General features: G+C 36.6%; 1 protein-coding gene across 2 annotated transcripts in view; it reads left to right on the top strand.

The window, feature by feature from the left end:
* Positions 1 to 7919, top strand: part of asic1b (acid-sensing (proton-gated) ion channel 1b) — a 93045-nt gene extending 85126 nt beyond the window's left edge. The window contains exons 9-10 of one of the 2 annotated variants that reach the window (XM_047810251.1): positions 2712 to 2813; positions 7027 to 7919. In XM_047810251.1, the coding sequence (XP_047666207.1) occupies positions 2712 to 2813; positions 7027 to 7122 (198 nt within the window). In that variant the 3' untranslated portion in view covers positions 7123 to 7919. The remainder of the gene's footprint in view (positions 1 to 2711; positions 2814 to 7026) is intronic. The other variant, XM_027140757.2, reaches the window with a different exon arrangement.
* Positions 7920 to 14605: the final 6686 nt, after the last annotated feature.

Genomic DNA, 14605 nt, shown 5'->3' with positions numbered 1-14605 from the left:
CTCAAATATCCAGCGCATGATACGAGTCATTATAGGACCTATCATTACAGAAATGCATATCCTGTGTCACATAATATCTCTTTTAATCGGTGCTAATTTAATTTTTTTTCAATGTTGCTGCAACAGTTCAGGGTCAATTCATTATAATAATAATAATTCTTATTATTATAGTAAATCGATATCCACTTAAAAGACTTTAAAAAGTTAAATCGTTTCTTTGATGGTCTACATTGTTTCCTGTGGACACAAATTTTATCATCTTAATTAGCATGCAGTCTGTTAAAGTATAAGCGGATGTTGTTTTGTTCTCCAGGCTAAAGATGATTTATTATCCTTGGTCTTCAATAAAAACTAGTAGCACAAATATTTCAGAGGCTGTTAGCTCAGCTCTTCCAAAAATAATACTCATTGTTTTTTAATAATAGGAGAATTTGTAACTTGAGCTATAGATATCTATCACCAATTCAGAGGTCCGTGTACCATGAATAGTTCAAATTCAAATTTATTTGTATAGCACTTTTAACAATTTTAACAATTTAACATTGCCTCAAAGCAGCTTTACAGAACATGAACATAAACAAAAGGTTGATATAAAGATTAACATAATGGAAAAATTCAAGATTAATATTAGACTTGTATTTAAATGTGTCTCATAGTATTTATCTGTAAGGAACAAGTCTGAGATGACTGTGGTGAGGAAAAACTCTCTTGAATGGTAAAGAAAGAAAACTTGAGAGGAACCAGGACTCAAAGCGGAACCTCATCCTCATTTGTGTGACACTGGAGGGTGTGATTATATAAATATACAGTCTGACAAATGTTGTATTGATGAGAAGGTTGTTGCCCTCAAAGACCACATGGAGTTTGCATCTCCTGTATATGTCCGAATACTTCATAAAGCAGAGTCTAACTGGAGCTGGTAAATCTCTATCAGTCATTGTTATTCAAAACATTTTCTATTACATCTTGTTTATTTTTCAAACATGTTGAGCGCTGTTTCTTTAAAAGTATTTGAGAGATCAATTGATTAGTTTTCAGGTTAGGGTTACATGGAATGGAGATTGTTCCTTACTTAAAGACACTTCTTTTAGTTTTGTCTTTTGCCGTGAGTGTACATTTCTGTACATTTACAGTAAAGTCTGATTAATTTTAGAGGCTAGGTTAAGACTCTAATATTCATATTACATACACATCAAATTTATTTGTGTGTGTGTGTCTTTATAATAAATGACAGCTCAAAGCTACAGGAGTTAGTTACTCCACCGAGCCCAAAACAATTCACACTTGCAGGATCTTCAATGAATTACCTTCTAATTAGAGGCTGTAGATGGACCAAACATATGGCTTCCTGATCCACATTGGCGATCCCTAAAGCATCTGGCTCATTTTCACATTCCCATTAGTACAATAATTTGTTTATGAGGCTTGATTAAAATAGTTCAGAAGGTTTTTTGTTCCCACACTGAATAAAAGGGGTTACATACATACAGTGAATGGTTTTGTCATACTCAGAAATTATTATTTAAACAACCTTAAGACTAAAAAATGCAGTGCTAATGTAAATTTACTAGAAAAGAATGAATGCTAATTCATTTGTTTCAGATGTACCTAACATGCTAAATAAGTTGTGACTATTGTATGTATGCAGTGAAAGTACACAATGGAAAAAGAGAAACTTCAGGTAAGACTCCTGTCTTCAGGTGTTCTGGCCTGCCAGACTGAGGAAAATGGTATTTGGCATAATGAATCATATCACAGCTGCTGTTTTGAGTGCCAAAGCTGCAGTTTTGTAAATCAGAGCTGGCATTTGGTCTACCAGAGCTGGCATTTTGAATACCAGAGCTGCTGTTTGGTGTACCAGAGCTGATGCTAACATACCAAAGCTGGTGTTTGGCATCCCTTTCATACACACATTGTTGTCTGGCTTACCAGAAGCGCTTTAGCACACCACAGTTGGAGCTTAGCATTTCGGATTTGGAAACCACATACCACAGCTGGAGTGTGGTGTATCAGACCTGCTATATTACATACCACAGCCAGTGTTTAGTGTACCAGACCTGCTATGTGGCATACCACAGCTGGGGATTTGTGCATCAGGCACACTAGAGACAATGTCTGGAATACCATATCTACCTTTGGCATACCACAGCTGCTGTTTGCCATGCTTGAGCTGGCATTTGGTTAAGCACATCTGTTGTTTGTCATACCGGATCTACTATGTGGCATACTATACTATAGCTGTCATATGGCATACTAGAGCAGTGTTTGGTATAGGAAGTCACCAATGCTGGTACAAAGCTTTTCAAAGCTGCTCATTGATGTTTGTAAGATGTCTTTTGGCATACTCAGACTAGGTCTTGCCACTCAGAAACCGAGATCAAGCACAGTAAAGCTGACCTTTACTATACCAAAGCCTGTCATTTTGCAGTGTGGAGCTGACATTTGACATCCAAAGCTTATGTTTAGCATTTTAAAAGCTGGTGCTGGTCATTGCGAAGCTTCCAGAAGCTCCCATTTCCCATGTTAGCACTTCCTTCTAAAATAACAGGACATGTTCTAGCGTAATCAAGCTGATGCACCTTCTCTAAGAAGAATGTATCCTTTGTTTTCACTTATTTTATAACTTTTGCTATTATGGATCTGTAGAACTTGGTGTGTCCTAATGTGCAAATCCTCCATGTGCTCTCTCTCTCTCTTTTTTTTATTTTAAGGTGATCAAGTACAAGCTGTGCCGTTGCAGGAAGAAGAACCACAAACGGAGCAACAACAACGACCGAGGAGCCGTGCTGAGCCTGGACAACGTGCAGTGCCATGTTAGTAACTCGCATACAAACACTGCGACATAAAGCAGAGTGTGAAATAGGGGAATGGAGATAAGACAGATAACAGAATGACCGATTCATCTAATATTTAACATGAAACGGTACATAATGATTATCATTAGTAGTCATAGCAAAGTAGTCTCAAATTAGGAGAACAAATCAAAATATCTGAATTAGAAACATTTCCCGTCTTCTCAAATGACTTAAATATAGCACAAGCCTAGTAGATACTAGGATATAATTAATACAATTTGAAAGTAGTTTAAAAGAAAAACAACTTTAGGCAAAAAATTCTGGTAAACAAAATAAATTTGTCAACGGAGTAAAACTGTACACAGCCGTAGGGCTCCATCTTTTAAAGGTTTGCTCTAATCCGATTTAACTTGAAGCAAAGCTTGATCAAAACTAGCTGTGAAAATGGGAAAGAAATGACTGGGGATAGTGATAAGAAATGGAAAGACTTTTCTTACACACCCACACACACACACACATACAAGCGTAAATAAAAAAGCTGCAGTTGCACTTGCAGTAATCAGTTGCAGTTGAGGGATGTCAGTGTTGATGACTGGGCGATATGTTACAGCTCTGTGATTTTAAGGAGACCAGTTTGAGCTTTAATTGCATTTGAAGTGGAGCTAGTCAGTGTGATGCTGTCTTCTATCCATTTCTCTCCTCTCTTCTGTTTCTTTGACTCTATACTTGTCAGCTCTTATCTTCTAATTTGTTCTCTCTTTCACACACACTCTCTCTCTCTCTCTCTCTCTCTCTCTCTCACACACACACACACACACACACACACACACACACACACACACCATAATACATAAATCTTCCATTTTGGTCATTTTGTGCTGCACTTAATCACCTTTTCCGCTTTATTTCTCTTTCTTGCCTTTCGACCCCTCATTTATTCAATAAGTCACTCTGTGCAATTAGCTTTATAGACATAACTTTAGAAAGCTAAACCGAAGAACAGTTTATCTTTGAAAGACATCCAAAAAATTATATTACTGTATATATTATGATACAGAGTAGGGACACTTTATTAGGAACATGTGTAAACCAGCCGTTTTTGAATTTGCATTTATTCAATCAGCTGGGAGCAGTGCAATGCACAAACAGGTCAAAAATCAAAATGGGGAAAATTGAATTTTAGTGGTAATCTCCAGAAGTGATTTCACTGACTCTGGCCATGTAATGTTGTTGGTTCAGACAGACTGGTTTGAGTATTTGGGAGGTTTATGTAGGGAAGCTTATTCAAGCTGACAGGAAGTTGGTGAGCAGAAATGCATGTCAGAATGCACAACACGTCTAGCCTTGAGGCAGCTGGATAACAGAATAAGGCACATCGGGTTTTACTCCTGTCAACGAAAAACAGGAGTGTGATGCTACGCTGGGCACAGACTAGGCAGCTAGGCAGCTGAAGATCAGGTGATGTTTTTCTAGTCTTCATCAGCCTGGTATTGGCCTAATGTAAATTCAGATTCCTAGTGAATTAGCTAGAATATATCATCAGTCAATATCTTTTTTCACCAGGTTTTATATTATTAATAAAGAAACCAATGCCATGAATAAACACATGTACATTTACAATTTGTGAAATTAATTCAAATCTTTAAAATTCTTTGAAGTAGATTTATTAAAGCTTTCCGTGTCCTTTAATATTCTCTCAGGAGCTTCAAACACATTTTTCAATTATCTGCTTTTCCTCATTTAAATTGTACGTAAGAATACCTTTTAATTTTAAAATGTACTAATACTGTCACGAACACGGGAAAAAACAGACCCAAACGCAGGATAGCAAAAATAAACGGGGTTTTATTAACAACAGGACACGAAACATAACACGGACTACAGACAGGACAACCAGACCAAACCACAGTAGGTTTCGCCCTGCACAAGGCAACGAGGCACATTTTAAATAGACAAAAGGTAATGACAATGGGAAACAGGTGTGTGGAGATGGGAGGAGTAGACAAAGGCGGGGCAGACACATGACGAAGAACATAAACAAATGCACGTGGCCAAAGTACAGGCTGAGTCCTGACAAATACAGAGACTTTCATTTCACTATTTATATTTGTTTTGCATGTAGGAAATGATATATATCTACCCTGCCTCTATGATAAGACTTGGCACATTTTTCCCCCTTATAAACACAATGTTTGTGTCGTTCTTGGTGATCTATGATTGAGGGTTTATTTATGAAACACTGCAGTTATGATATTGTAGCATTGCAGGGAGGCTTTATATTTAAAGTATGTCATTATAATAGCCAATTGAATCCTGCAGAATTGCACTCTTTTGATTGATTTTCTTGCTAATGAGCTTTCAATGAGGTCACTGTGGAGAGAAAGTAATAATGATCCAACTTACTGGTCGCTGCACTTTTTACGAATGTATCATTCCCAGATTTCTTGAAGTAGTGAAACATTTCTGTTCAGGTTTGCAAAAATTAATAAAAATTACAGTCTAAATGATTTCCAACGCAAAATGTAGTTTGTGCTTGTAAAATGGTGACCTGGGGGGGATGAAAGAAGCTGAATCAGGTGAAAAGAGAAACATACCATCATGCCAATGTTCAAAAGAATGAAGGTATTTTGAGAAAGAGAGAGAGAGAGAGAGAGAGAAGCGATCATGGATTCTATAATCAGTTAACTAGTTATCTCTAAGATGATCATTAACCTGATTTCTGATCAACACTATAAACATGTTTAAGATTTAATATAACCGGTATAGTAACATTTTTAGTTGAAGATTATACTGACTGCTCCCTACACTACCTCTCCGACCATCTAGGGCACTGCAGTGTGTTTTCAAGGATCAAAATATCTATAAAATAAAGATATACATATTGCTTCAGCACACAGCAACTGAGTTCTTATACTGAGCTGCATCTTATAAGCCATGTCTCAGACTATGTACCTTTAAAGCAAGTAGTGTATCCATGTTTAAAAATCATCACGTACGACACACATTCAGAACGTAACATTTTACATTAAGTATCCTAACATCACTAACTTCAGTTACAACATTAACACACATTTACAGCAGCATTAATACTTCTTTTTTTTTCCATGTCTAATTTTGTTTTAAATGAGCAAAACTACATTTTAATTAGAGCATGTTTCTATGGTCGGTTGTGGTGCTTAACTTTTTTTTTTTTTTTTTTTTTTTTGCTTCAGTGTTGGAAATTAAATGGACCGAAAAAACTAAATATTAATTAATTAAGTAAATAATGTCACCTTTAATGATGAAAATAAAATAATAATAAAAATAAAAGCTCTTTTTATTCCAAAATAAACCTAATCACTGATTATATTCAAATCATTTTACACTTAATGGATGCAAAAGTTTTGAGATTCCTGGCAGTGTGTTAATATAATGAGACCTAAGACAATCTTAGTGTAAAGCATTATCATTACAAAAAGGTTAGCTGAAATTTGGATTTCAAAATCAGTGTTTGTTACCGTTGTTTCAGTATTCTTCTTCTTTCTGCTTTTCCCTTCAGGGGTCGCCACAGCGAATCATCTCTCTCCACCTATCCCTATCTTCTGCATCTTCACTTGCACCCACAAGCTTCATATCCTCATTAATCATATCCATATACCTCCTCTTTGGCCTTCCTCTTTGCCTCCTGCCTGGCAGCTCCATGTCCAACATTCTCCTACCAATATACTCACTCTCCCTCCTCTGAACATGTCCAAACCATCTTAATCTGTCCTCCCTAACTTTGTCCCCCAATCGTCCAACATGAGCTGTCCCTCTGATGTACTCGTTCCTAATCCTGTCCAATCTTGTTGTTATCGTTGTTTCAGTATTTTACCAAAATTCAAGTGCATAGTGCATGGAGAAAGATAATAAATATGGTTGACATTTTATACAGAGAGTATGAGGAGGAGCTTCTTCCTGTAGGTCGTTCAAAACCAAACCCAGGACAACATTTAGGACTTTTTCTTTTCTGGACCTGTCTACACAACACACATTGTCTCAAACAGTTTAGTGCACAGTAAATACTGCATACATGCACTAAAGTTAGCCTTAATTGATAATAATCATACTGTATCCTCATCTCATATGACTCATAATATGTACATCAGTATTGACACACAGTAGGAAAAATGCTTTGTACTGTATGTCATGCTGTGTATGATTATTTACGAGAGGAATAAAAAGTTGAATCTAAAGATTTCTCTGTTTTCAGCCTCCATGTGAAAACCTTCGCACTCCATCTACATATTCGGCTAACATCCTACCTCACCATCCAGGGCAGGGTAACTTCGAGGACTTCACCTGCTGAGTGAATGAGTGAGGAGCTGTTAGGGTTGGACTCCAGCTCGCAGTATACAACCAAAGCCGACTGACTCCATCCTCGCGAACACCCACCCATCCCGGACGACACAGAGCTGATTTTGGCTGGATGTTTTAACACACCGCATTGTGTCATGTAAAATAATCAAAACATTAAAACCACAAAATACTGTAGTACTGTTCCACAACACAACCATGTGTGTACTTTTAAAGGATTTTGGAACACTGCCTCGAACGGGAACTCCTTCTTGACTAAGCCTTTGAGACATGGAACATCACAGCTCAAACGGACAGGCTTCCTGTGGGCGGAGTCCCCTGCCTTTTCTGTATATAACAGCGGCTATACACCGTCTTAACTGAGTGGCTTAATTAGATTGTTAGAAATAATATAATGCTTAATCAATGTAGCAGCATTCGTGGTGACTGATGGACTCCAGTGACGTGCCACTCACTATCAGTGTGTCTCATTTAAGAATGTATTTTTCATACTGACAGGAAATTATCAACTGTTCGTGGAGAAGAAAGCTGAGTTCAGCAGTCTGTTGTTCCATTCAGCTCTCATCTTGTGACTGCATGCTTGTATTTGTCTTCCTGTGCATGTTTTTTAGTTTTTTTCAGTAACCATTGTTATTATTGCCAAGTTTGCCTCAATTATATACAGGTGCGTGTGTGTGTGTGTGTGTGAGTATGTGTGTGTGTGAGTATGTGTGTGTGTGTGAGTATGTGTGTGTGTGTGAGTATGTGTGTGTGTGTGAGTATGTGTGTGTGTGTGTGAGTATGTGTGTGTGTGTGAGTATGTGTGTGTGTGTGAGTGTGTGTGTGTGTGTGAGTATGTGTGTGTGTGTGAGTGTGTGTGTGTGAGTGTGAGTGTGAGTGTGTGTGTGTGTGTGTGTGTGTGTGTGTGTGTGTGTGTGAGTATGTGTGTGTGTGTGAGTATGTGTGTGTGTGTGAGTATGTGTGAGTATGTGTGTGTGTGTGAGTATGTGTGTGTGTGTGTGTGAGTATGTGTGTGTGTGTGTGTGAGTATGTGTGTGTGTGTGTGTGAGTATGTGTGTGTGTGTGTGTGAGTATGTGTGTGTGTGTGAGTATGTGTGTGTGTGCGTGCGCATGTGTGGGCGTGTCTTGTTTGGGTACCTTAACCCCACAATTGTCTGTATGTTTGATTGGATTTCTCATCATGTGTGTCTGTCTGCCTGAGGTGTGTGTGTGTGTTAGTTATGTGTATGATTGACATGATCAGTCAATCTGTATGTATGTGTGGGGGTATGTGTGTCGTGTGTCTGTCGGTGTGTGTGTGTGTGTGTGTGTGTGTGTGTGTGTGTTTGATATGATCTGTGTATGCAAGACATGACCAGTCTGTGTGTTGATAATTGTGTATATATGATATTTGTATGAGTATGAAATGACCCATTAGCGTGTGTGTGTGTGTGAGATTTGCCGCTTTTCAATGAATTATTCTCTTCTGTGAGTTTATTATAATTTCTCTGAACTGTCACTGTTTCAAATATCATATCGAAGCACAAGACCACCATTATGTAAAAGATGATAAAAATGAAGGCAGGTTCATGTTCTTTCAAAGACTATGACCTTCACGATAATTGAATCGTTACAAGTATATTATTCCGATTTTTGTATTTCTAAAAAAAATAATAATAAATAAAAAAGGTAGACATATTGCCTGATAGTCCAGTCACCATCTTTACAGATACTAGACTGTTCTATTAACTATGAAGGTATAATAAAATATCATTGAGAATTTTAGATGAAATATTTGTACTTTATGTCTGGGGCTTATTTTGGGAAAGAAGACATTTTTAATGTGTCTCAACTAGGGATGCGTGTGATGTGAGCATGATTGTCACGCTAATGAACAGACGAGACAAAGTGACAGCAATCTGGACACATGTCATGATTAACGATGGCAATCAAAGCAAAGCAGCCTGCAAACTGTGCTCTACAGGAACCACATCATCTTCCACAAATACAAGTAACCTAATAAAATGTTTTTATAGAGGTTAAACAATACATTTAATAGAGAGAATGACAACTCGGTCACTTGGAGCACTATCAGCGGGCATAGTCGTTAAAAATTGTGTGCAAGGTGCAGTGACTTGCACACACAAGTATTTATGAGCATGGAGCAATGAAGTGAGCGTGCAGGTAGAGAAACTTAATTTGTGTTTGTGAGAGAGAGAGAGAGAGAGAGAGAGAGAGAGAGAGAGAGAGAGGGAGCACTTCATTCATGTGAGCACTGATAACACACCCATTTCTTTGCTGGCATTTACATGTTGCTCATGAGTTAAAGTGAAAGTTACATAAATGCCACAAGCTCTTAAACATAAAACAGCATGTGGACTTCGTTTATAGGTGAGTGGTTATAGGATTGGGGGAAAATGTCTACACACAATGATACAGTAGGTGAGCAAAAATGATTAGCTCTTACCCGGTGTGATGTTCTTGCCACTATAGCTTATTGACTATGATGCAATGGAAACCGTGAAACATGCTTCACTTACAGCTGTACTAAAGCACTCTTCTGCAGTGAAACAAAAACCTGCACTTCAACCCTATTCAATCTAAGGGAACTAATGTAGCTGGCACTTCATTTAAAAACCAATTAGCTAATATTATATGAATGAGTCGAGTAGCCTGAGCTTTTCATTGGCAATGTGTAAATCAGAGGAAAGATAAACAGACCTTAGTAATAGCTAAATAAGTAACTTTTAACATAATAGATATTTATTTTGTTAACAGTATCTGTATTATTGAAGACCAAAAATACAAGGTTAAAAAATGGTATCTGTGTGTCAGATGCTGTGAGCCCTTCCTTGCATTAACACTAGTATTTATATGTATTCTCATGCTGGGATTGGATCTGTTTCTCCCTCATGATTTGCAATTGACCTAGCTAATCATGTAGTGTGGGCAGTCAACAACCTCTCAACATGGCAGCAATCAGATCACTGAAGATTATTCAATTGTATGGCGTCTACTTCCTCTCGAACTGGTTTTGCAGCAAGTATGGAAAATTTGACAACACTTTCAAAAGCTCTTTCAACTTTTTGTTGAACGTCACAGACATCAGGGTCAGATGTTTTCGCTGTTTTCAAAAAGCTTTCAGCACTTGAGGAGGCAGAGCTAATAGGTTTGTGACCAACTTTGTACATTGTCGTTCATTATTTTATTTATTTACTTTTTTATTATTATTATTATTAATTTATTTATTTTTTAAGAAATTGCTTATACTTCAGAGACAGTGCAATAGGATCTCCTATAAAGTCTACTGCACTGACCCGGTCCCTACAGATGAGGAAATGAAGTGCTGTCTCTGGAAAGCAGATCAACTGGAGGAAATTTTGACTCAAACTTCTTTCCTTTCATCAGACATCAAAGGAAGGCGTAAAATGGAAATATGGAATAAAATAACATGAGCTGCCAACTCACTTACTGCAGACAAAAGTGCAGGGGATGAGGAATGGTGTTTGAAGTATTTTTATAAGCATGATGTAAATGACAAAGAAATATGCATATATAACAAATAATATTTAATTTACAGTCACACTCAGTGTTTTCTCAATTGCGTAAGCTTGACTTTATTGGACTGCGTTACTTTGACGTCACTTTCACAATCAACTGCTTAGTTGGACTGGAGCCAACACTTAAATACTGCATATTCCTCATTTCTATTTTTAACTGAGTTAAATAACAGCATTCCAGTTTCAGTACAATTTGTAAAACCTGTGGAGTTTTATAACCATGGTTTTTAAACTGGAGTCCTCGGATCATGAAGCATAGCATACAATTTTGTGGGGACAAAAAATCATAATACACTATTATTACATTTATTATGCCTAAGTTTTACTTGGAATAAAAAGAAAATTATTTGTTTGTTTGTTTGTTTGTTTGTTTGTTTGTTTGTTTGTTTGTTTGTTTAAATTTAAGAGTTTTAAGGTTGGAAAGCTTGGGAAAAAATATCTGGCTCAAGTAAATAGCTATAATGTTGTTTTGTGGATTTAAATATATTACTGTATTAAATATTAAATATTGTACTAAGCAGATCATTTTTTAAGTTAAAGGGATCACTGACATTACTTCTATAAATAATCTGGCCTTTTTACCAGAACAACAGCTTTCTGTTGTCTCGGCAGAATAGAAATTGACTTATTAGACATTTATACATTAACATAATTAAATGATTTATCTTCACAAGTATAAATATTAAATAAATCAGGACACTGTTAGCTTTTAGCGTGAGACATTTTATTTAGTGGTTAAAGCTAAATCCTTCAAATTTTAGACATTTATGAACAACCACTTGTAGCATCTTTGGCAGCAAAAATAAGTTTGATGTTGGGATGATTTACTTTGTAGATATAAACATTTTTCTTAAAAAAATAGCCATTTTGGGTTGTTGTTTTTTTTTCTTGAACATTTCTGTGAATATATTGCCCCTAATGTAAAAACAGAAATACTTATAAAACATGAATATCTACTTTCATATGAGACATTAACCACCACTGTGGAGTGTGACATGCAAAAGTGTTCACTGCTGATCATGGGAACCTCAACACAGACACACATTCCATTTTTTTAATCTCATTCATGCTATCCAATCTCTCCAAACTACAATAAGCAGTCATGTGGCAATAGTGAAATGCATAAAATCTGATTTAGTTGAAGAAAAGACCCAGCATTGATTTTCCAGTCATTGAATGTTTCTGATTCCTGTACAGAATTTTTTCTGCTGTCGTAGTCCATCCAAATCACGGATCTATGTGTTGTGTTTTCTGGAATGCTTTTCTGCTTACTGTGGTTATAAAGAGTGGTGGATTGTGTGTCAGATATCTGACCATTTTCCTATTTCCTATTTTTGATTGTTGTAAATTCTAGAGATTACTAGATAAGAATTTGCAGTTTCTGAAACCAGTATATCTGGCACCAACAAACAAGTCTCTGAGATCACATTTCTCCCAGAGGGAACAATATGCAAACCAAGTTTTAAAAAAAGGATAAATTATTAATATGTTACAGATTATTCTCGGCTGGAATTTTACATCAGATTGTTCCGGTTGCTGTACTCTTCGAGTTGTAGCCAAGCAGCTACCTCTGTGTGCATTCACACTAGAGGTCACTAGAATGAAATTACAATCTTGACATTTGAAGCCCAGAGGGCAGAAAAATGTCATTCCCCAAAATGTAACATCTCATTCTCTGGTGTCTGACACGTTGCAGTCACCCCACTATGCAGGTCTTGCTGAAAGACTTGTGTTAATCAGGTAATATAATTGCATTCTGAATGACAGGACTTTGTTATTTCCATCTACAGCTTCTGTTGACATACACCGCACTGAGAATTGTGGTGATATTTGTGGTAACCGAGTGCCTCCGTGCATTCAGAGGAGCATGTCTTTTCTTGGGAGGGAAACTATAAATATGTATATATCACCTAACCTTTCGACCTTTAGACAGATTTAACCAGTGATGCTAATGACACCATCACAGCTATCCTGTTTAAACTCTGATTTGGCTGATTTGATTGCCATTTGTTTTATTAAAAGTTGACAGGACTATGTATTGACTTTATTACTCTGTCACGTAGATTAGAACAATATCAGACAATGCCCATAAACTTACATTTTCTGCCTATTATTATTTTACTTTTCCTCGCTTCCAAAAAAGGCATGTTGTTAGGTGATGAAACACACAGGCTACCAGACTGTGATCTTCTGGTGTTATAAGAATTTAAACTGAAAACTCTGGAAGTCTCTGGATTCTACGTTGCTGGCAGAGCTTCTAAATTTATGAATATTATTATTATTATACTAGCTGTGTTGGCAGGGGTCTTCATGAAAACCATTAACCATGAAATTATGGTTTTTAATTGTCCATTTATGCCTCTCAATAACCTATCAAGTGTGTTAAGAGAAATGCTACATGAAACTACTTCACATAATAATATATACTCTAAAACATACAGTATGTATTTCAAAACCCCTCTCCTTGTTTTTTCCTCAAAACTCAATAGTAACATTAACAGTGTCTTGTGTAATTATTTGTTCCATCCCTGAACTTGATATAAATAAACCCAGAGGGCGTCAGACCATGCATGCATACAAACAGCATCATGAAGACCGAGGAACGTTCAAAACATTTTTAGGACTTTTGTAGAAGTATCAGTCATGTTGTAGTATTAAAAAATATCTTAAATATCTAACATGCAGGGAATATGGCACAAGTCTAACTCTAGAATCTAGAGGCCCATCTACCAGATCTACCAAAATGACAGAATTCCAATTAGTGGAAGTATACTGTCATGGATTTTATTAGGACCACCTTTACACCAACTTATGTAGCAGCAGTGCAATAAATAAAATTATTTAGATACACAGCAGCGGTTATGAGTAATGTTTAAACTGTAAGAATTGAGTAAAAATGTGATCTTAACCATTTTGACCCTGACATGACTTTGAATGTGCCAAACGGGCTGATTTTCTGAGAATTATGTAACTGCTGAGCTGTGAAGCATATGCCTGGTTGAGAAGAGAGAATGGTGAATTCCTGTCTTCTAGTTTTAGAATCATGTAGTTCTACAAGCAGCAAGATAATGTAACATGTCAATAAAGCAAATCAAACTGGTTTCATGAACATGACAATGAGTTTAATGTTCTGCAATGAGGAAACTGAACTCAAATATTCAAAACTTCAAATATTATTGTCATATTATCTGCACTGGCATCGTCCTTTAATCTACAAAGACTTCTTAGGAACCATTAAGCATGAAATTAAGCTCTAAAGCATTTTAATTGCTTATTTATAACAATATAACCCTATCAAGACGATTGTAGGAACTTTTTAAATGATTGTATTAGCCTACTTAAGCCATCATAGCATTTTCCTCAGACTAGGAATGAAGTTATCCTGTCAGATCTCGAAGGGCAATTAGCATGTCCAATCGTTTGTCGTCTGTAAGATTTCCACAGTGTTCCTCGGGGCATGACTTTCCCTCTCCCTCATTAGATGGATTGATACACTCTTCACTGAAGACCATTTATAAAGATACAATAAGAGACTGTGCTTTGATGGTATCCAGATATGCATACATTCATACTGCCAATTTAGGAACAACAGCATTCGGTTATTAAGTCTAATGAAGCTGTCGAACATGTATATACATCATTAGTAATGATTTTTTGCTGGGAGAATGGTGCAGTGTTTTTACTGATGAGAAAGTCTGACATCCAGGTATGCATTATGAATCTTTTTTTAATAGAATGTACATAGATCTACTACAACAGATAATAGCAGCAACAGTTAACTATCCAGTATTTAATGAATACAAAGCCTGGGACAGAATTCAATGGACCTCCTAGGAAGACCTACTCAGCTTTACGCTCGGACCGAGCTCTGTCTCCTAAAGGCACTTTGGATATGTAGCAATTTTAGCCCTTTTAAGAGGCTTTCATTTTTTAAAG

Source organism: Tachysurus fulvidraco, chromosome 2, assembly GCF_022655615.1.
Source record: "Tachysurus fulvidraco isolate hzauxx_2018 chromosome 2, HZAU_PFXX_2.0, whole genome shotgun sequence".
Lineage (NCBI taxonomy): Eukaryota > Metazoa > Chordata > Actinopteri > Siluriformes > Bagridae > Tachysurus > Tachysurus fulvidraco.
The sequence above is the reverse complement of the archived record's forward strand: the minus strand, read 5'-3'. Positions and strand labels throughout refer to the sequence as shown.